Source organism: Octopus bimaculoides, chromosome 11 (assembly GCF_046866305.1).
Source record: "Octopus bimaculoides isolate indiv1 chromosome 11, ASM4686630v1, whole genome shotgun sequence".
NCBI classification, from domain to species: domain Eukaryota; kingdom Metazoa; phylum Mollusca; class Cephalopoda; order Octopoda; family Octopodidae; genus Octopus; species Octopus bimaculoides.
This window is the reverse complement of record NC_142938.1, coordinates 22,726,902-22,751,802: the sequence shown is the minus strand read 5'-3', so window position 1 is coordinate 22,751,802 and position 24,901 is coordinate 22,726,902. Positions and strand designations below refer to the sequence as shown.

At 37.4% G+C, this 24,901-nt stretch overlaps 1 protein-coding gene across 1 annotated transcript; it reads right to left on the bottom strand.

Annotated features, from left to right (window-relative positions):
* LOC106879403 (spermatogenesis-associated protein 17) lies at positions 1-24,625 on the bottom strand. The gene is made up of 10 exons (XM_014928948.3): positions 24,416-24,625; positions 15,696-15,764; positions 13,926-14,007; positions 12,187-12,237; positions 8,494-8,597; positions 7,226-7,378; positions 5,339-5,477; positions 3,218-3,363; positions 2,149-2,278; positions 1-253 (listed from the first exon to the last, which is right to left on the bottom strand). Exons 1-10 carry the CDS (start codon positions 24,484-24,486, stop codon positions 191-193), a joined length of 1,008 nt encoding a protein of 335 aa, XP_014784434.1. The 5' UTR covers positions 24,487-24,625; the 3' UTR covers positions 1-190.
* Positions 24,626-24,901: the final 276 nt, after the last annotated feature.

Here is a 24,901-nt window from a genome sequence, read left to right as displayed (position 1 = left end):
TGATGATCTTGCAAATTCATTATTTCATTTTACTGAATACGAACATCAAATTATATATATTGATATATATGTGTATATATATATCATAACGGTTGTAATATAAATATATATATTTTAATAATTAACATGTTCTTGACTGATCAGGAAGGAATTGTCAGCAGTGAGGGCATCGTCTGTTTGGCTCCACTCATCACCCAGCTTCTTGTTTATATTCATCAAACACGGAAACTGGTGGCAATACTGTTTTGAAATCCTACAGTTAGAGAGAAATTACTATTAACAGATCTGACTTGCTGAAATTTTAAAATTTACAGAGGGTGCAAGTGGGTGTATGAATGTATGTGATGTTTTTGGGTAACATGATCTCTGGATATGATGATGATCATCATCACCATCATTTAACGTTTGTTTCCCATGCTGGCATGGGTTGGACAGTTTGACAAGGATTTGGCAAGCCGGAGAGCTGCACCAAGCTCCAATTGTCTGTTTTGGCATGATTCCTATGGCTGGATGCCCTGCCTAATGCCAACCACTTTACAGAGTGTACTGGGTACATTTTACATAATGCTCTTTATGTGGTACCAGCATTGGTGCTTTTTACATCCATTCTTAGCAATATTTAATCAATTACATATAACAAACAAAACATGGATTTTATAAGCAGACACTTCCACCACATTGTGCCTGTGAATATGTTTGTTTACATATATGTATGTATGTGTGATTTTTTTATTGCCCACAAGGGGCCAACATAGAGGGGAATATGTGTATGTGTGTGCGTTATTGTCAGACCTCAAGGGACACTCTGCTAAATCATCAATCAAACTACTGTCCACTGTATTGTTTTAAAGGCATATGCTTTTGTCACTGACACCCATTTTTCAAGTAAGAAACCTCCTATTTCTTATGTCTTTGTGGGCAGCAAACCAGTGAACACTTTATTGACAAGGATAATGACAGCATCACTGATTCTAACGAGGAGAATTTCAGGGAAGAGCAGATGTAAATAAGCATGCAGATACATGCATGAGCACTCACACACACATAATGGCCTTCTTTTCAGTGTCCATCTACCAAATCCACTCACAAGGCTTTGGTTAACCCAGGGCTATAGTAGAAGACAATTGTCTAATATATTACACAGTAGGACAAAACTTGAAACCACATCTTTGGGAACCATAAAGCCATCCATCCTAAAAGAAAAGACATTCGATAATATGATCCTAGATAAACTGTATCTGGAAACATAAAGGATGAATAGCCATGGAATGCTTTTTAGTCATGGCTCTGCTTGATCAGAGCTCAACTGGGACTAAACCACAAGAGAGGAGCAATAAACAGGTTTTTATTTTGTTGCTTGGCTTGACCAGCTACAAATAATTGCCAAATCTCAACACAAATCACACCTTAATGTCTTGTAAGTGAAGAAACATAAGAAAATGTAGAAGTATGTTCTGCTAAAGAGACATGACTATTGTGGTAGTAGTGTCTGTGACTGTAACTTCTGCTTGATCAAGGATAACATGGACTAAACAACCAACAGCAGCAACAATTTGATGCTTCTTGACAGTAAATATTTCTCCTGGCACTCCATCGGTTATGACAACAAGGGTTTCAGTTGATCCAATTAATGGAACAGCCTGCTCATGAAATTAACGCGTGCAAGTGGTTCAGCACTCCACAGACATGTGTACCTTTAACATAGTTCTTGGGGAGATTCAGCATGACACAGAGTGTGACAAGGCTGGCCCTTCGAAATACAGGTACAACAGAAACAGGAAGAAAGTTGTGGTGAAAGAGTACAGCAGGGTTCACCACCACCCCTTGCTGGAGCCTCGTGGAACTTTAGGTGTTTTCACTCAATAAACACTCACAATGCTAGGTCTGGGAATCAAAACCACGATCCTACGACTGCAAGTCCGCTGCCCTAACCACTGGGTCATTGCACCTTCACAGTAAATATTTACACATAAGGGAACTAAATCATTCAGAATTGACTTAGCCCTGGACTATCATAGGTGAAAAAATACAAAGGGCTATTGACCAGAAATTGAAATCTTCTGCACTCAGAAGCTGTAACTTTTGTTGTCTACTGCTGTCAACCCCATCACTCAACAACCTATTCACCTATTTTATTGAACAACTTACCTTCTTTCCTGTGAACAACCAGGATTTATATTCCCTGAAGCTCAGTCTTCCGTACACAGGAAGTACATGGGAGGAATCATTACAGATAAGTGGTTCATACTTTGGTTCATCAATCTTGCTTGGTAAACAACTGGAATGGTAAACAATTCTGGGTTAATTGCACAAATACAGTAAACAAGGCTGGATTAATATAGCGTTACAGTATGAAATGGAAATAGTTTATCTGCAAGGAATACTAGAGGTGACTAGCTGGAGTACACCGTACAGTTGAAGATGGTTAACAGGGTAGTTGGGTCACAGTTTACAGTCAGAATGGGTTGTTAGATTTTAGTGTACAGGGAAATGGATTAGTATCTAGTTTTCAGTGTGTAGTGGGTTAGTTGTTGAATACTTTATATAATGGGGGTGGGAAGGACTATAAACGTAGCGGGTACTGCCAACTTCCTTACATGTCATAAAAATGAAAAGTCTACAAAACTCCGATTGGTCTCACATTTTACCAGTTTCATGAGATTAAGTAGTAATGTCCTTCAGATTTACCTCCCTTGCTTTGCTCTGGCTCACACAAATCTACCATTATCTTTCCTACATCAACAGTTGACTTCAATACTGTAGAGTACAAAAACTCTGTATCAGTTTTAGAATGACACCACTACATAGCACAGTCAGTTATACCAGCGTGAGTTACCTACTTACTGGGTCTAGACCATTGAAAAACAAGTAAGTGTCTTGAACATTGCAAAACGCTACTGACTACAAATGAATCACCAATCTTTAAGTTATCCAGTACCCATTGACTTGACTACCTGTAGATAGTTCTCACAATTCATTTGGAAAAAATTCGAGCAGTTTTTCGTAACAGAATTCACTGAAAAGTATTGCACCTTGAATTTAAATCCAACCAAAGTTATTAAAAAAATCCCTTTATAAAGACCTTATTAGATTGGAATATAAGTATAGACCTTATTAAGTTGGAGTATAGGTAAAGACCTTGCAAGGTTGGAGTAGACACAGTTACCTCATCAGTATATCAAAGATTGTAAGAAAGAAAAAGAAAAAAATTATTTACAAATTTCCATAATGTTTCTGAGATAATTCTGTCTTAAACTTATTCCAAGCTTTAACCAGATGGTCAACATCTGTTTCAGTTTGTAGATTGGGTTTTAAAGGTCTATAGCGCTTTCGCATCACTTGTTCGGGAGTTAGGAATGGCCCCTGTTAACAAAGAAAGGCAAGAAAATTAACAATAAATAGTAGATATTTCCAAGTTTTGTATTCAGTTAGAAATGTAACCTCAGTGTGTATGTGTTTGTGCATGTGTGTGTGCAAGCACATTGATTTTGGCTAAACATATTGATTTTGGATTGCTGGATGAAATAGTTGAGTGCGTAGAGTCTAGTACTTTTATAACATGTATCAGATGTCCAAATCTACTAAAAATGTTTCTTGGTGTTTTTAAACAGGAAATTTAATCCTACATTACTTCTACAATTCTATATTCCTGAGATGAGAAACTTATATTATGTTTCTATTAGTATTTTATGTTCCTATTAGTTGGACTGGTGTCCTCATCTTCAATGTTACTCTCATTACGTTTTGGCTTTTCTACGCTCCAGCCTTCTTCGGATGTCTTGTGTTGAACTTAGTTGTATCAGAATTCTGACACAACTGAGTTCAACACAAGACACCTGAAGAAGGTTGGAGTGTACACAAAGCAAAACGTAATGAAAGCAACAATCAAGATGAGGACACCAGCCTGACTAATAGAAACAGTGTCTTTTGATCTGGGTTTACTTTTCAGACCTTGGAAAGTCATATAAGAAGAAATTTATTTCACTCAATTATCTATTAACTTTTATATTATATGTAACACCACTTTTGCATCATCAAAGACTGTCTTTGGGTTAGCTTATATTCTTGACAATAATGCTTTCTTTTAAGTAGTTTGTAAAATTAAAAAAAAAATTCGGTTGAATTATGATGAAAGCATTACAAATAAGAGGTGCCATCCATTTCAAACAAGGCTAATACTAAGATCACAGAACTCAAAGTAAGCAGTCTGTCTTTTGTTTTTGGTGTTGGTAAGGTGAGCTATTTCCAGCTTGTCAATTGACTGCATAGAGGCTCCTTCATTGGCTTATGGTGTGTGTGCACGTGTGTGTGTGTGTGTGTGTGTGTGTGTGTGTGTGTGTGAGTGAGAGAGAGAGAGAAGGGAGAGGTTGCTTGATTTTAAGTTGGGTAGCGTGAAAGCTATGTACCTTGTTTCATAGTGAACCATTGTAGTTATGAAAAAGACGTTGACATTTGGTGATCTTATCCTTAACAGCCACTCAAGTGTGAAATGATGTTTAGTTTACAGACAGTTAAACTGAAACAATTTGACAATGGCTCATAGAAGGTTTCAGTGTATAACCTTATTTTTTCCAGTGTGGAAAGATCAACTAATAATTTTATTTTCTAAACCGATTTAAACAGATTGAGGTTTCATGAGGATATTGAACACTAATTGTTCCAAGTGAACTCAAGATCTCTTGCAGAAGATATTCTGCAAAGGTTTCCTTCTACTTTTATAGTCCTCCCTTAAAACTTGAGCTTTACTTGCAAGCTAAGAAAAGTCTCATTAATTCAGTGATTTAAAGAATGATAGAATTAGTAACAGAAGGATAAGATAGTAGATTAACAGAATGGACCTATAACTCTAATGGATCATTGGTACACCACTGAAGAGATCTGGTCAAAAGAAGAATATACGAGAATGATTTTTTCATGCCTTCTTTAAGCACTTCTACATCATGTCTTTTGCAGCATCAGTTTACCTGTAGGTGAACTGATGTTGCATGAGACAAATGTACATGGGCTTAGTGCCAATGACAGAATATGAACCATCAATCTTCCACTCACCAGTTCAACATGCTATCAACATGACCAACTCTAGATTAATTAGCTAATTTTAACTACTGTAGGCACAACACCTGAAATTTCTGGGGAAGTAGCTAGTTGATTACATCGATCCCAGTGCTTAACTGATACTTATTTTATTGACTCCAAAAGGATGAATGGTATAAAGTTGACCTCAGCAGAATATGAACTTGGAATGTCAAGATAGATGAAATGCTACTAAGAATTTTGTCTGCGTGCTAATGATTCTATCAGCTTACTGCCTTATGATTAATTAAAAAAGAATTTCTACCTGAGGCTTCTTAAGACCAGCCGATTTTTCCAAGACTAATTGTTCATATTCCTTAGAGGCGATAACTGGTGGTTTTTTCAAAGGTTTTCTCTCAGTGAAGCACAAAGATTTCAGGAAATTCTCAGCTTCATGGTTCTGACTTACACAAAACAAATATTTTAGATATTTTCTATTAGGTAAGGAAACAGTGAAATAGGGTTTTTCATACACATAAATACAGACAAAATTTACATACATTTTTAAAGTTTTGGGTCGTCTGGGGCTTTTACTCTATCTGTTTGGATAGATGATTTGATATCATATAGCTAAAAGTAGCGTAACAAATAAGTTCACTATCAAAACAATACAATGTTGACTGTAAACACGACAGCCCAGCAGAATATATTGAAAATATATACTATCAAGTATATACACACAAATTATTTTTAATCAAATGCTATTTAATCCTTTAGCATTCAGATTACACTGTCAAATGTAACGCTTGTTTGTTCACATTGTTCTGAATTAACCTCAAAGCTTTGAGATTTCAATGATGTGATTGTTTAATTTTAGAATGACATTGTAGGGTGGGTGTAAGACGCTAGATCTGGCCAGTTTGAACATAAAACTGATAGAATATTTAGGCCAAATATGGCTGGTTTAAATGCTAAGTTGTTGAACACCATCATCATCATTTTTATGTCTACTTTTCCATGTGGCATGGGTTGGATGGGACTGTTTGAAGTAGTGTATTATGGCCAGATGACAGTTCTGATATCAACCTCTTACTACATGAATTAAAATTTTTAAAACAAAACTCCCTGTTAAAGACTAAGGAATCATCTCCTGAAAACAGCACTTACTAATGGCAACTTTCTCACAGACCTGATGAACCTATTCTACAGAACTACCTCCACATATCAGCAATTTACTTACATTGGTACAATGCCATAAAACTGAAAGAGACAATGGATTATATCAGTTGTCTCTTCCTCTTCCATATATATATATTTGCGATCTGTTTTATTATCCCTTAAATGATAAACAGAAACATTAAAAGTATCATAGGGGAAACTGAACTCTAAATTTTCCAACCGTTCCACACTCTCTTAGAGAAGATACTCTGGAGTGGTTGACTCTTAATTATATTAACCCTTACAAGGACTGAATTCAGTATTGAAAACTAACAAAACTAATTCTGTGATTTACAATACACATTCACGGAAAGACAGAATTAGTTGAGCAGAATGATGAAAACTCTAACAGAATTAGAATTAATTCAAAATACAAAACATTAAAATCAAATATGCTCCACCATTTAACATCTGTTTTCCATGCTGACAAGAGTTGGATGGTTTGACACGAGCAGGCAAGCTAGACGGCTGTGTCATACTCCAATGTTTACTTTGGCATGGTTTCTATGGCTCAATGCCCTTCTTGATGCTAGCCAATTTGCAGAGTGTACAGGGTGCTTTTTTTCTCATGGCAGCAACATTAATGAGGTCACGCTGCAACTTGTAAGATAAAGAACCCCACAACTGAGTGATAGTATAACAGAGAGAATTTGTGAATTTTATTATTGTATAATCTCAGGATTTTGTAAGTATTTTTGCAGTACTAAACAAGCTTAGTCATCAAAAGTGGGTGCTAGTAATGGTCTATAACAGCAGAAATCAGTTAGTAAATATACAATCAGGACAAGCATGTTTGATATGCTGTGAAAAAAAGTGGAAGTAAATGTTTCAGGTGTGGCCTTTCAATGTTATGGGTTGCTCTGAGTTTGAAAGGGAATATTCCAAGATGTTTTACTACACAAAAGTTTATGAGATAGTGGTTAAATTTACAAAGTATTCTCATCTGTTATTAACAGGTAACAATATGTGGAATGAAATGTATTAACTGCCTTACCCAAATGGTGAATTATAAACGCCAGGAATGACTGCTGTACTTATTAGATGATGTTTCTTATAAGCTTGAGTTTTCTGGAGTTGTTGTTTATAATTCATGATAATTTCATTTTCAATATCACTCTTTTTCTTTGCAAAATCAGCAATGTGTGTACTAAAATAAAATTAAAGAGACAAGATTCCAGTAATCAGATCGTCCTTCATGGACAACACACAGCTAAAACTCTCAAGGTCACTACAAATGCCTAGACCACGAAATCATTGATGTCTTTCAGTGATTTTGCATACAAAATATAGCAAAAACTGACCTCCCCTTTTCAGGCAGTGAAAATACTTGATGTGTTCAGTTGTTAACTTTCTACAATGGAGTATTGTTCCCATATCTGAAACAGTGTTGTTGCTGCATATATTAACATTCTAGACAGAGAAAAGGGAAAAACAATCCACCCAACTGAAATGTGCAGCAACACACTGAAATTCTGGCCCACAGCATATTATCTTCTCACTGTCTTTTCTACCACTGCCATAGTAGCCTCAGTTCTTTAGAGCTGGCTGGTCTCATACCACCTTCACCCAGGCCCAGGAATTATTAAAAATTTTTTTGTGATGACTTATTCAGACAAGGGAGTGCAGTACATGCAACCTTTTTTTTCAGGGCCTCTATGATTGGTAGAAGGAAGGGAGAAAAGGTATTATTGTTAGGCCTGAATGCTTGTAGCAGAGTTGGATTTCACTGCAGATACATAAAGGCCAGATGATGATGTTAAACTGGGCAACAAATGGTGTCTACTATCCAGGAGCAGAAACAGTTTCCTTGACAGGTTTCCAAACAATTTTCTGCAACAAAATTTCTCTCATGTGCCATTGGTTGATCAAAAGCTATGATAATAGACACTTGACAAAAGCGCTATCCAATGAGATCAAACCTGAAACCCCATAGTTGTGAAGCAAACTTCTAGACTGCACAGAAATGCTCATTCCCATCGATATGCAATAAGAACAAATAGTAACCAGAATAGAGGTAGCTGATAGTAGAAAGGCATAGAAATGTTCTAGCTTTATGATTGCATAATATTAAAAGATAGAATTGTTGTTCAACACCAGGTCAGGTTTAATCAAGCATGCAGACATACAACTAAGTAAATGCATACAGGCTCCTTCATTGGATTGTGACAGAAGCTACAGGTAGGTCTATAAAATAGATCTAGAGAAGTAAAACTATCACAAAAGACATATTGATAAATATGATTAGAGAATCAGTCTACTTACAGATAGTAAGAATTCTTTTCAATAATCAACTTCAGCTGATGCTTACGCTTGTAGAAATTTAGAATGTATTTCCGACTGTAATATCCTTTCCATACTTTCTGAATCTGAATGAGAAATATATATAGATATATGCAAAGTTTAGGTTAGTTAAGATAGGTTTGTGACATATTTCAGCTGCTAAAAGGCAAATTCACTGCAGTTACTGTAGAGGAAACTTTTCTCTTATGGTAAAAAGGTGTGGAAGCACCCTATCTGTTTAGTGTTGCCATCTATTAGGATTCCCAGACATCAATGTTTCTAGCTCGTTGGCTTTTATCAATGGGAAGTACCTAAGAGAGTCAACTCTGAACAGATCTTATAAAGCAAGAGCTTCATGTAAAATACAACATTGACTGATTTGTGCTGGTAGATCGCCAGATTGTGGAAATTACTGAAATATTAGCACTAAATAGTGTTTAGGCAGAAGCAAAGTTTAGATTAGTTAGAAAATGTTTGTGACATATTTCAACTGCGAAAAGGCAAATTCACTGCAGTTAACATAGAGAAAAATTTTTTCTTATAGTAAAAAGGTGTGGAAACACCCTATCTCTTCAGTGTCACCATCTATTAAGATTCTCAGACATCGATGTTTCTAGCTCAGATGCACTCACAGACACACATGCCCTAACATGACAAACACCCACCCAATAGTCCCTTTTCTACCCCCACCAATACAGGTACCCCTCCACACTACATGCATACATGCCCCCAAAGAATTTAACCAAAGTTTTAACTAAAACATAAAACAAAAACACACAACCGAACACACAGATGCCTATGCAGCCTTTGAGTACCCACCTCGAAAAGGCTGCACATATAATATCACTGCACACATCCCGGTTCTATAGGAAAACCAACTCTAAAACATATTTTCCCATACACTCTTTTCCAGAAAGCTCTTGTTCCTTCACATCACATCCAGAGATGATGATGATGATGATGATGCTTTCGTGCCAAGGGACATAACTCTTAAATAAACCCTTGCTTGGTTCGTTTCATCATCTTTTACACAGCAACTACAAACCGGATGTGTCTGTTCACCTCCATATTTCATTCTGTAGAACGACCGTGCGAACCAAAGGAGAAATGGTGACGAATGGAAAACAGGCTCCTTTTTTAACGCGTCGCACGGTCGACACAAAAATATAAAGATATGTTATAATACTATAACAGAGAATTTGCATGTGAAATGCGAAGGAGTGCCAGTAAGGAAGATAGAAACGCAACCGATAAAGATGAATAACAGTAAGATTTATTAGAGCATTAAACTGTATGTCTTTGTGTGAGTGTATGCGACATAATAAAACACAATATAAGACAGGCCGTCATGTAAACAAAGTGGTGTATGTGTACAAATATATGTATGTGAATGCAAGAGATACAGAGTATAGATAAGAGTCAGTAACACGGATAAGAATATACCAGTTCTGTTAAGGTACACAGTAGTTAGAAAGTCTGTATATAAGAGGTTAAGGTTGAGGCAGAGCTAAGTCACTTGTCGTGTAGTTGAGGCTTCGATGCCAGGCCGGATTCTTGATACAGATGTTCTTCGCAGGTTTAATTCTGGCTGTTAATTTTGTGGTGAGGCGATTCACACAAACAGGGTTGAGAAGACAAGCTGCAGTTGCTTGTGTACGTGGAGAAATCATGTTGACGTTGGCGACGATGCTTGTAGTACATAATTGAACGATGCTGGTGATGTCGTCGCTGGAAACTGGCTGGCTGTGTTACGTGTGTGGTCTACGACCAGATCTTAGAAGATCTGTAGCCGCGACGAACTGGCACGTATCTAGCAGGCTATTTATAGGAAAATAGAGGCTCCAGAAAGCATCAGAAAAACACTCTCTCATGTGACCTTATTAGTGGCTATGGTTGGTCGGTTTGCGTCCTGGCGCGAACAGACTGGAGGCAAATGCCGCGAAAATAAAAGTCAGTCAGGTGATGACACAGCAAGGCGGGAAAGAGTTGTTTCCTGCTACGTTCGCATTTGTAAATATATAACCGTGAGAGAGGTGGTTTCACTACAATTCCATAACTGCTATCTCTGAAGAGTGCAGAGTTGCATAATCAGGCTGTTACCTAATACTCCGTCGAACATCACTCAAAACTGATTGGTAAGATTGGCCATAATAGATATATAATACTGTACACTTCAATTTATATATATATATACACATGAGGGTCAGCTGAAAAGTTCCTAGGCTGACTAAGACACTCTCATGGAATGTGAGGAAATGAGGTTTATTTTTCAACATAGTTCCCCTCCACACACTTCTTCCATCAGTGTTGCAGTGCTTGGATTCCATTGGTGAATATTTCATCTTGCTGGTCAGTAAGTCATCTACAGAAGATATGAAGTCATTATTACTATGATACTGGTTCCCAGAGAAGTATTTTATCATGTTGGAGAACAGATCACAATCAGATGGGGTCAAACCAGAAAGGGAGGTTCATCAATCGATTCGAAGCCACAGTCATGCACAGCAGCCTTTGAAACCAAGATTTGTGAAACAAGATCCCTTTCATTAGTTTTCCTGGGCATTTAATCTTGATAGCCGAAGAGGACTTTTGATGAAGTGGTGAAAATGACCTGTTCATCCTAGCAAGCGTAGTGAAATGAACATTAAAAATTGTGGTAGTGATGGAGTATTATCTTATGCATGCTGTCACCTTATTTACTGTGGATCACACTGGAATGCAGAAAATTACAGAAGAATGAAAAGTGAAATCATATACATATGTTTGTGTGTGTGTGTGTGTGTGCATGCATACGTGCGTATGTGTGTGCAATTGTAAAAGTGGAAACATATCAGTGTAAAGGATGGAATGTGAATGAAGAAAAACACTATCAAATCTGCAACATTCTTTTTTTTTTCTAATGACTGTTTTCCATGCTTGCATGGGTTGGATGGCTCCTTTCCAACATTTTCACCACTTCTGCTGTTCGTGTCATCTTTGATTTTCCTTTTCCACAGCAGCTACCTTCCACTTTGATATTTAATCACTTCTTTACTCAACTATCATCAATTATATGAAGCATATGTTCATACCAATGCTATCTTGTACACTACTTCTGATTACTCTCATATCCAGTTTTTGTTTGATATGTGCATCATCATTCATGTACACTGACATTACATATTCAGTGGAGCATGTTCACTTCATTTCTTTGTAGCCTTTACCCATCCTCTCCATTCAATGTCCATATTTTGCTACCATACAACATTGCACTTCATACATAAGCATTATCTGCTTTTGTTTGGAGGTAGATGATGCTTCAAGAATCTACTCTTTGTTATCAGTAGAGGTAATAGCACACTCTGCACTTTTTTCACCTTGTTCTGATTGTGGATACTTTTCTTTCAGTGCACCTTCCTTCACTGTGTGTGTGTGTATGAGAGAGAGACAGAGTTGAGAGAGGATGAGGATGGTCAATAAATTGGTGCATTAAACCAAAAATACTTTGTGCTTATATCACTTAGGTGAACATAGCCATTCAGTAAATAGAGATGGATAAAAAAAGTACCTCAGAAAGTATTGGGGCTGATAAACTCAACTGAGAAACCCTCAGATAGTCCACTGTGAAGAACTGCTATCAGTAGAAAAAGGATAAAAGAATAAGAGGGAAAGTCTCAAAGAGTAAAAGAAACAAACCTTAGTAGCCATTTTTTCATAATGATTTATACATTTTTCATAATATCTCGTCTACAAAAGATAAAAAAGTAACAAGAAAATCAATAATGAAGAATTTAGAGTCAAAATAAGGACTAAACATTCAGTTTGTGGAAGGTTATATACTGAAATATTGATGTCTAATTTTGGCACAAAGCCACTCAATTTATTTTGATTTATTTTATGTTTTCGTGGGGTGCATCATTGATTAAATCAATTCTGGAAGGATGAAAGAAAAAGTTGATCCCAGCTGTAATTAAACTCAGAACTTAAAACACTAAGTAATTATCACACAACATGTTGTCTGGCACCCTACCAATTCAGTCAATCACTTTGTTTTATACATTGAAGCGATAATATCATTAAATAGTTCTACAGAGTTGATGCATGGGTTTGATGCTTCTACAAATTGTTAAAATAACTGATTTTTACATAATGAACTATTTGGTTAAATTAAGGAATATAGAAATTTGGCTAAGATAAGTGAGGCTGTATGTTTTGTCTAAGATAAGCAGTTAGATTAATTGAAGTAAGTTAATGATTGAGTTTTATTCAAAACTTTAGCATTCAGATTATTCTGTCAAATGCAATGTTTATTTATTCACATTATCTTGAATTAATCATGCTTTGATGGGCTGACATGCTTTAGCTGCTGGACAAACAACCAGACTGGTTGGCAGTATGTGCCCTGTCACCAGTATTTCTACTAATTGCAATGTCATCACCAGTTCAGATATGCTTGTGGTATGTTTGGACTCATAAACAAACCATTCACTGTGCTTTGTCATGGAGAAAATTTCTCGTGGTAGACAAATGGTGTAAATACATCTAAATCAGTTCATGGTGCCACCTATCTAGACTAAATCAGTTCACAGCATCCCCTGCCTAGTGTCATTATCTTGTGACTTCAAGATTTCAGTGATGTGATGTTTATTTATGTAGCAGCTCATCATAAGCAAATTACAGAGGGGAAGTGCTAAGCAGTGATGTGTATAAATGCAATGTTATTATCAGTTCAAATATGCTTGTGGCACATTTGGACCCATAAACGAGCCATTCACTGTGTTTTGTCATGGAGAAAATATCTCATTGCAGACAAATGAGTGTAAATACACCGAAATCAGTTTGCAGTACCACTATCTAGATTGTGAGATGGAAGCATTTTGGAGTGGTATTCTCTTCTCTGGTCACAGACACTAGGCAGGGGATGCTGTGAACTGATAATAACATTGCATTTATACACATCACTGCTTAGCGCTCCCCCTCTGTAATTTGCTTATGGTGAGCTGCCACATAGCGCTATCTGTAACTGTACATTGACTGAAATAATATAAGAGAAACAATCACTTTTATCAATTCACAGCATCTACTGCCTAGTGTCTGTGACCAAAGAGGAGATAACCACTCCAAAATGCTTGCATCTCACAGTCTAGATAGGTGGCATCATGAACTGATTTAGATGTATTTACACCATTTGTCTACCACGAGAAATTTTCTCCATGACAAAGCACAGTGAATGGTTTGTGTATGAGTCCAAACATACCACAAGCATATCTGAACTGGTGATGACATTGCAATTAGTAGAAATACTGGTGACAGGGCACATACTGCCAACCAGTCTGGTTGTTTGTCCAGCAGCTAAAGCATGTCAGCCCGTCAAAGCAGTAACAGACAGTCAGTCAGTCATCTACACTGAATGACAGATGAGTTTCAACACTTACCCAAAAGTAATGAGCGAAGTAGACACGAGCTTTGTACCCTCGCCAGTTTCGCTGAATAACAATAGCAGCATCAGTGCGGAGTCTACCAAAAGAGAGAAATTATGGCGGTTACAGAATTTGCAAATAGGAATTGTGGAAAACTATGTATGTGTGTGTGTGTGTGTGTGTGCATGCATGTGTGTGCGCACATGTATGTGTTTGTGAGATTTTATAGATACAAGATTTAAAATTAAGCTACTATAAGTTTCATGCTTACAAAAAGTACGACAGATATGTACCATGTATTATAGTATAGTGTGCCATGTACTATCAAGCAGTCTTTCAGATTCAGGATACAACACAATTGTTCTCTGAGAAAAAGTAAGAAAAGATGAAAAATTACTTGATAGTACATGACATATTATACACGGTCACCCGACTATAGTACAATCTTGAGTATGAAAATTATAGAAGCTCAATTTTAAATGCTGTGCATATAACAATATTTATCTCTCACCAGATAGAACACATTTTTTGTTGATCCCACCAATTGATGAAGCAATATACTATGTGTGTGTGTATGTATCTTACATTATTTGAAGAGTTAATCTGGGGCTTAATGAAGAATATATGAAGCATGCATTACAACAGTTTCTAGGATTACATTATTCATATGTCCTCTTTTTATGGAAGAAAGAAGAGTAAGTATATTGAGATCAATACATCAGGTCATCAATGAACAAGAATTTGTACCACAACAAGCTACTCTCTTTTTCACTTTGTGTTATGTAGAGTCATTTGTACTTAAATCCTCAGAACAAACATAACTAACCCTTTTGATACCATCCTGCCTGAGACCACTTCTGGATCTGTGGTACAAACGTTCTATTTTAAAGTGATCTGAATTAAAAGTTCCCATCAAAACTTCATATTACTTTATATTCCAAACACCAGTTTAATAATGACAAAGTTTCTTCATTATTTTCAAAATTAATTGAAACAAAGACAGTGTCTTTAAACAGAAATATGACGACAAAAGGGTTAATTTACAGTTTATGAATTAATAAACTTAACTTAATTTTGTAACTATTTATTCAATATGTTTAATTTTTCTTATGTTGTTTAGATAGTTCTAGTTCACCCTAATCCTCCAGACATATGATCAAAAATATTCTAGTTGTAACCACCCTGATTTGTTTTTCATGTAACTGTATCTAGGATTACATTATCCATATGTTCTTCTCTTTTTATGGCAGAAAGATTACTAAGTATATTAAGGTTAAGCTATTGGTTCGTATAGCTTTCTATGCTTTTTTCTTTCATTTTTCTTTTACAGGTGTTTAGATGTTAGATTTCTATAGTTTACTATGTCCAAAGGGGTTTTATGGTTGAGCTCCCATTTTCATCATCATAATCATCATTATTCAACATCCATATTCCATACTAGCATGTGCAGGACAGTTTGACAGGATCCTAAGGGCCCAAGGACAGCATCATACTCCAATGTCTGCTTTGGCAAATGGAAGAGATATAAATCTTCCTTTGGATAGGATACTGGTCTACTGCAAATAACATTTCCAAATGATCATATGATACCTATTGTGAAAAGCTATGAGAAATGATGTGAGCAAGTTCATGAGATATTGAGAACTTTCTAGCTTATGTGCAGAACAAAAGGGACAGAAAACTGCAGTGGTAATTGTTATAGTAAGCAGCTTACAGCTTACAAAAATACAAAATAAGAAAGGAAAGTATGAAAATGTATAAAGAAAATAAATTGCTTTAACTTACGCAAACTTTGAATCTTCTATCCATACTTTGAGTTTGTAAAGAGGCATGCTCAATGGCCTTTGAGCACGGCTAAAAATTTAAAAAATTAAAAAACTCAAAATATTAAGTTTGTTTTCAAATTTGATTCTCAGAATGATATTTTGAAACGTTATGCTTTATCTTGTATCATTACAGCATGCATAAAATTCATAAATGTTATGCTTATATTAATTACATAAGTCCACGACAGTGATTAAATTCAAAACTTCTGAGAGCAGTTCTAACTGACTATTATAGTTTGTCAATGTTATCCAAGTAGTATACAATGAAACTGTGTTTAACAACAAATTGGTAGTCACCATAAACAGTCCTGACCATGCAACATTAACTTAATGATAACAGATTGGCTAGATAGATATAGTGTGCAAATATTGACCAAATACATTTACATGTTAATAATACTATAAATATATGAGGGTAAGTCAAAAATTATATGCACTTTTCTTTCTGTAATTTATTAAAACAAAAGCAGGGTTTGAACAATTACATCATTTTTCGATATAGTCTCCTTACTCTTTCATGCATTTCTTCCAGTGGCCCACCAGCTGGCTTACTTCAATAGAGGTTTACCGCTGGTCGCACAGCTATTTATGCACCACTTCCCGCACTTTGTCTGTAGCAATTCGACAACCTCTCTAAGGATGTTTGAGCAGTTCTAAAAGGTGACAGTCAGAAAGGGCAAGGTCTGGACTGTATGGAGGGTGTTCCAGCAACTTGAAACCCAATTTTTCAATAGTTTCAACAGTGTGGGGGGGACATATGTAGGTGTGCACTGTCATGTAACATTAACACTTGATATGACAATAGACCTTGATGTTTGGTGAAAATTGCTGGTTTCAGTTTGTTGGCCAGCATTTCACTGTAGCCTACACTGCTGACAAGAGACCCCTTTCCCCATATAATCTTCCAGTATATGGCCCTTTTGCGCCCCCAAAAACTGTTAGCATCACATTCTGCAGAAGGTTGAGTCTTGAATTTCTTTTTCACTGGTGATCTCTGGTGTTTCCACTCCATGCTCTGCCTTTTAGATTCTGGCTCTGACTGACTATTCTTTACAAAAAACACTCCACCTTCATCACTACAGCGATCAAGTAAGCAGTGACAGATCTCCATATGACTGTGCTTATGCACTTTGGTAAGCTCTCTTGGCACCCATCTTGCACAGACTTTACAGAAATGAAGCTTGTTGTAGATTTTTGTATGCAGGACCATGTCTAATTTGCAGAGGACATGCCACTTCATTGATGGTCACTCATCTGTTCACCAGAACCATCTCTCAAGATTACTGAGTCTTCATGTCAGTGGTGGCGGTTGATTAGCATCCTACTCCCTCTTTGTGATTAACTATTGTTCATCATTTTAAACTTCTCAATCCACTCATAAACATTTCTACACGATAGAGTGGTGTTCTCGTATTGTACTGAAAGCATGTGATCAATGGTCTGATTTCTCTGAGAAATCGGACCACTGATCTCTGTTCTTCCTTGGTACACACTGCCAGCACAATGGCTATGTTTACTCTGTAACACAAGAAAGAAAACAGGAGAGTTCAAGGTTATATAACCAGAAGAGTACTAACTTTTAGCACATGGGTGCTGAAGGCACTGCAGCCAGTCTAAAGAAAGTCTTAGCAAAAGTGTAGATAATTTTTGACTTCCCCTAGTAACATTACTCTAACCACATAAAAAATAAATTGTGCTATTAATCATGCCTTTGTGGCTTCAGAATTCTCTTTAGAATTCTGCAGCTTCTGCATGGTGATGCCATACAACTCATTAAGTTGTGAGGATTAGCATGATTTAGAAGGTAATATGGGAAGTGTAGGAGATTGAATATTAGCAGCGGTAATAGTTAGTTAATGATGTTGACCTGTTACAAACATTACTTCAGATCACATGGTCGACTGGCAGCCCTGCAGGAGATGGAGAAGTTAATAGTGATGACCCACTGATAACATTAACATGTTAAACTTAGCAAAGGATATTTAAAAGCCATCTGTTCAACTGATGCTGAGATTTTTCATAATCAAATTTAATCCAGGTTTCGTTTCTATCAGCATAAATTAAATAAGATGCATCTGCAGGAAATTTTATCATATTGTCCTTGTAATTAATTATTTGTCTAACTTTATAATTATCTGGCAGCCCCAGATGAACAGCAATGACTAGAAAGAGCCTTTAACAAATACTTCGACATTCCAATTGATGGACTTTTTAATGCAGACTTTCTGTTGTATCATTAGGTTTTATATTGAAGGTCAAACTTCCAATTTTCTTACAACCAAATTGGTTTTAAAGAGCTGTTTTTATTGAAGGAATTTTGCTTCTTTCAAAATTTTCAGTTCCCACAGCCACACCCCAAATTTTTAAATTTTAACTTTTTTCGAATTTTTTTTTTCAATTTACATGGAAAAATATGGAGTTTAAGAATATAGAAAAAAGAAAATAATTAATTTCAGATTTTCTAGGAGGAAACTCCAAAATTGATTCATACACCCCTTGCCACCCCATCCCGCTGTCTAAAAGTGAAAATGGACGGCTTGTGTGTTTGTGTGTGTTCGTACGAATGAACAGAGAAAATACACCGAAATTTGTTTTACATACCTGTCGTATACGTCGGTTTTTCTTTTTCGTTTTAAAGGTAAACGGTCTTGATAGAAGCAAACACGATATTCAATAATGTTTGTGTTCTTCATTCAGACCGAATAAAAACTTCATGGTACTTCGTTCATGAGTGTGTCCCCGCAAAAACGTTTATATATTCGGAATCTACATGATATAACACATATTCGTAGAAAATTTCATTAAAAAATATCCATCGTTCTGAAAGTTATGATCATCCAAAGTCGGTGGGGCAGAAATCTGTAGTTATGCCCACAAAATCGACCACAATCGCTCCAGAGAAGGGAAGATAAGGTTTTTGTAAAACAGATACTCCAGATCATTTCCAAGGGCACTGTGAAAAGAAATCTGAAAAATCTCCGTCAAAACGGAGAAATTCCAACTTGATGGTGCTTCCTAACTCCGAAGTCGGCCTATATATGTATGTATGTATCTATGTGTGTGTCTTTGTGTTTGACACTCCGTCACCGCATATAACCGCTGTTGCTGTGCATTATGCGCAATGGAGAGATAGGTGTTTGTTGTTATCACAACATTTCGGCTGATATACTCTCCAGCCTTCATCATGTGTTCTGGTGGAATTTCGATCCCAACCCTTTATTTGACTAATGTTGCAGTGTTTTCATCCTCATAACTTAGCGGTTCGGCAAAAAAAAACAACAACAATAGAATAAGTACTAAGCTTCAAAAATAAGGGGTCGTTTCGTTCGACTAAAGCCTTTCAAGGCGGTGCCCCAGCACAGTCGCAGTCAAGTGACTGAAACAAGTAAAGGGGTAACTCCAGAATGTCACCTTTCTTCTTGATGAACATCCATCGCCCTTTGAGTATGGATGTTGTTATTTGGATAAAAAAAAAATTAATTGAATCGTTGACCCACATAAAAAAAAACCTTAAAAAGAATATCAAACGTGTTTCATGAAATCTTGGAATATTACTGGGCATAACTACAGATTTCTGCCTCCCCCGACGACTTTAGGTGATCATAACTTTCAGAAAAATGGATATTTTTTAATGAAATTTTCTACGAATATGTGTTATATCATGTAGATTCCGAATATACAAAATTTTAAGGGAAAAGTGTTTTAGGAAGGGGTCGGGTGGGGAATTTCAGAAAATTCACCGGAGTTCACTTCAATTCGTCTTAACTTTCAAGAAAATGGATATTTTTTAATGAAATCCTCTACAAATATACTTCGGACTATATAGATTTCGAGGAATAGGAACTAGCGGTGGGAACAGCTGGGGGTTATTTATGAGAACTATAAGAATTGGATGAGATATGATGGCTCGGCCGTCTCTCCCCAGTTATTATATTAATCATTAAAATCCAGAAATACAACAACACGAGGGATAACGGTAACAGCAGATCAATAGTTTATTCTAGGTTGGTGTAGAGCCGTTTCGTTCCTGGGTGAATAGGCATGCCGCTAGAATACCAAAGAAGCTTCGACCACATGTCGGTGGCGAGCTGAGAGATACGTGTTGTCACCACCGCTGCTGGATGGAAAAGAGATACGTGTTGTCACCACCGCTGCTAGAGAGAAAAGAGGGAGAACGCTATTGCTTTCTCTCCACCTGTTGCATTGCGCATGCGTGCTCGGGTACTTCCTCTGACGGCTAGTCCCTTGCACATGTGCAATGGCACTTCCAAAGATGGCGGCCACACGCGCCACTACAATGCCTCCCCCCCCCCCGAGTGCATAGCACGAAACAAGGAAAGATTGTAGAGGGCGCGGAAACAAGATGGCCGCCGAGCCCAGAAAACATGGCTAAAATTATACAATGAAAAAAACAAAAATTGTTTTGTTACAACAAAGAATGACAAGCTCAATAAATTTGCAAAGCAATGCTGTGTCGGATGCAATAATGGAAGCAAACCGTTTGCATCCGACACGAATGTGAGTAAGAAAAAAGTTCTGTTCAACATGAAAAGTTCAGCCAGACCTAGAGATAAAGGGTCTGTGTGAAAAAAGTGGCAACGAAGGTGTTGGCGTGAGCAAATGTGTATGCAAAGGTTGAAACAATATGTAATGTGTATATATTTTCTTTTAGCACGTTACTGTGCACAGAAATGGAAGAAAAACAATGTTTGTTTGTACAGAGAAATGAAATGCCGGCGGCACAAAAATGTCAAATGTATATTGTTTTGGAAAGTTTCTGGGGCCAATGCACTGTCCGGCCAGATCTAGTGACATAAGGGTCACCTGAGTTTTGTCGCAACGACGAAAGTGGAGTGGTTTCTGGTGTGTGTGTTTATAAATGGTGTTGATGTTGGTGTATGCATTGGTAAAGATGTTGACAGTGGTGTGTGTGGTGGTAATGATGTTGACAGTCGTGTGTGCGGTGTTTGAAAAACGGGCACGTCGTCCACGGAAGTTGAAGGTTTGTCAAGGTACGCTTTTTCAGACGGTCGACAGACACAATCTCTGTACGACCATTAGTGTCGATCTTGAAGAACTTTTGAGTGCGAGAAAGCACACGAAAGGCTGCGGGTTGGGCGAGGCGCGTAAGACAGCCTTAAGTTGCCTATGAAATCGCTCAACCATCCCATTAGAAGCGGGATGGTAGCTGGTGGTGTGTATACGATGCCTTCGATGAAGAGAGTGGAAGATAGGCAAATTTACAATTTTTTAAATTTTGGCGAAGTTAAATCTAACGTCGACAAAAGAGTTTCACTTGTTCTGTGTTTTTTTCTCACACACACACACTTGTGCACTCATACATTTTCTTTCCTTTCAGGGAAAACAAACACTCAGACTTTTACATCGCGTGATTCCAGTTTCCTGGACAGTTGTCATCACGGTTGCTTTGTCATTTCATTTCTTTGAATTTTCTTTGTGTGTGTTTGTACCACATCTTGTGGGTGGTTTTCAGTGGCCATCCTGCCTCAGGCGTTCTAACAGATTTCATTTATCGTGCGTTTCCGCACTGGCGAGGGAGCTCTGTAGTAACGCCGTGCACATGCGTGGAATTAAACAAGCAAGCGTTTCCCGCTCAATTCATTCTCTTTCTCGCTGGCCAGCGATTGAGCATGGACGTGTGCTAAAGCTGTCTCTACATCTTTCGGACTTACACTCGACAGCTCGCTCACAACTACAGAACAACGTCCCAACAACTATGCTCATACACACAGAAGCTGTAACAAGAACTAAAGATATGTATGTTTACCACCTAAATAAAGTGTTGTTTAAGTTGATAGTCTGGAGTTCAGCGTTCCGTTATATTCTATAATTTTATAGTAGAAAGTCAGGTATACAATCTAAAGCTGTATAACCCACTTTCTACTAAACGCGAACCAGATCAATCTTGGAAAAGATTGTGGAACCATATGTGCATAGGAGAGAGAGAGAGAGAAAAATGTTCGTAAAAACAATGGTGTTTGCTTTTTTTTTCTGTTTGTGTGAGTGTGACATATAAACACAATAATAGGCAGGCCGTCATGTAAACAAAGTGTAAGTGTATACAAACATGGATGCATGTGTGTGCAAGTAATACAGAGCATAGAAAAGAGTCTATAAGGGCGTTAGAAGAAAGTCCAGACACAAGGATAGTAAATACCAGTTCGTAGTTAAGGTACACAGTAGTTGAGGTGCTGTAACAAGAAGTCGAGGCCGCGTAATAGAGCCGGAGGAGAGGCACATGTCGTGAGAGGTTGTGGCTTCAATGCTGCTGCCGGTTACTTGATACAGGAGTTCTCGCAGGTTGTATTCGCTGTTAACCATGGTGAAATAGTTCACAAACAGCGTTGAGATAGAACCTGTGCGAGTGCTGTTGGTTGCTGTGTACGTAGCAAGAAATTGGTGTTGACCCTAAGAAGATGGAGGTCCGTAAGCTGCTGGACGAAGTGTGGGGTCTCCATGAGGCTATTGTCGTGTCGTCGCTGGAACTGCTGTGTGCTCTGTGGTCAGCGGCTAGACCTCAGAAGGTGTTGTTATGTACTGTCTGTAAAAAAAATTATCGTTGACCAACCTTACGTCGCTGCTGCAAGGAAAAAAACAATACAGGCAAAATTTTTTATGTATGTGCTTGTGTGTAGTATTTTTTTTCTCTTTGTGTGTTGTCCTGTAAGACAATAGATGGAAGCAACGTTGTTTGTTTTTTTTTCTGTTTTTCAAGCCATGTGGAGTCAGGCGAAAAGGGAAATCACTGTTCATTCGTTTGTTCTTTTCTCGGTCTCAATTGGTGTTGAAAGGAAACACGTGGGTGAGAGAAATACGCGCGTGTCATAATAGTTGATGGTTCAGTTTCCAGGCTGTATGGTATTTCCTCCGGGGTAAGAAAACTGTTGCAGTTGGTTGGATTGTTCCATTCCCTCGTCTCTTGTGTTGTTTTTTTCCCGTCGTCTCTTCATTTTTTTTTACGAGTTGTTTGAGAGATAATTCCGTTATCACGTCGGGGGTCACCAGTTATATGAATTGGATGTGATATGACGGCTCGGCCGTCTCTCCCCAGTTCTTATATTAATCATTAAAATCCAGAAATACAACAACACGAGGGATAACGGTAACAACAGATCAATAGTTTATTCTAGGTTGGTGTAGAGCCGTTTCGTTCCTGGGTGAATAGGCATGCCGCTAGAATACCAAAGAAGCTTCGACCACATGTCGGTGGTGAGCTGAGAGATATGTGTTGTCGCCACCGCTGCTAGAGAGAAAAGAGGGAGAACGCTATTGCTTTCTCTCCACCTGTTGCATTGCGCATGCGTGCTCGGGTACTTCCGCTGACGGCTAGTCCCTTGCACATGCGCAATGGCACTTCCCAAGATGGCGGCCAAACGCGCCACTGCAGAACCGTTCCCCATTCGCGGGTGTTTCTAAACAAATCCATATTTGTAGAGAATTTCATTTAAAAATATCCATTTTCTTGAAAGTTAAGACGAAATGAAGTGGACTCCGGTGAATTTTCCGAAATTCCCCCCCCCCAAAAAAAAAATTAGGCCGTATCCTAATATGCCACGTATTCTATGCACTTTAGAAATAATTCCTGATGGACAAAGGACTTTCACAGACTTCATATTCTTAACTGTTACCAAAAAGAATGGCTGAGCCCTTACTTATGTTTACATTAGGACAGCTCTCACACATTTAGCCTTTCATATTTGCAAGCCGTTCATTTTCACTTTTAGATAGTGGGATGAGGTAGTGATGGGTGTATGAATCACTTTTGGAGTTTCCTCATAGAAAATTTGAAATTAATTATTTTCTTTTTTCCATATTCTTAATCTCCATGTTTTTCCACGTAGACTGGAAAAAAAAAAATTCGAAAAAAGTAAAAATTTTGAAATTTGGGATGTGGAGTGGGGAATTGAAAACTTTGAAAACATGGTTTTTTGGCATATTCAGAATGTCCGTCATCGAAAACATAAGAATCCGCTGAAAAAAAAAAAAAAAAAAATTCAAAAAAAAAAAGTCGATTTTTTTCGTGCCGGTGTATTTGTAAACATTAACCCAATTTTGAGGTGAAGGGGTTAATCGATATATTTGACACTGGCTTCGAGATCGGAACATAAAGAGCCGGAGCAATTCTAATAATTATTTTAAAATGTTTAAAATTTTGACAGAAGACCAGCAATTTTAAGGGGAGTGCGTTAATCGATAACATTGATTCCAGGACACAACTGGTATTTATTTTATCGACCCCGAAAGGGTTGAAAGGCATAGTCGACCTCGGCGGAATTTGAACTTAGAAGTGAAGAGGTGGAAGAAATGTCACTAAGCATTTTGCCCGACGCGATAACGATTCTGCCAGCTCACTGACTTAGTCTAATGATAATAACGACTGCTTCAAATTTTTGCACGGTCAGCAATTTTTAGGGGTGGGGGTTTAGTCAATTAGATCGATCTCAGTACTAGACTTGTGCTTTACCTTATCGGCCTCGAAAGGATGAAAGGCAATGTTGACATCGGCGGTATTTGAACCTAGAATGAAGAGAGTCGGAACAAATACTGCAAAGTAGTTTTCCGATGCTCTAGCAATTGTACCAGCTCCCCGCTTTTAATAATAATAAAAATAACAACAATGGTAATAACCATAAGAAGAAATATCTCCATGTAACTTACTTTCTCTTAACATAAAGCTGCTTGATAAGCTGGCACTCCACCCTGAAATTGAGATACTGTAAATGTGACATTTTCCGTTATTAATTTCCCTGCGCTGACAAGAGGTTATGACACGGCCACCATTTCACACGGCTAATTAAATGGACAAACCTCTTTTCCTTTCACTGAACACGTTACTAATTTCTAACGAGGAATTCGTTGCGTTCAAATTTCAGGACGCACAACAATGTTAAGGTTTGTTACAGAGTGCGTTGATCTTTTTTTTTTCTTTTCTTTTTGTGTGTGTAAGTTTGTTTTGGAGCGCACGACTTCATTATTTGTCCATGCAAATACGAATAACTATAATTTTTTGTTCTATAGTGCATTGTTGTACCATTCTAAACTTTTTATTCTTTACGAATAACTATATATTGTACAACACACCTCAGCATCGTTGGCAGCACTCAAGAAATGGTATTGACATACGAACTTTGTTTTTGCGGCTGC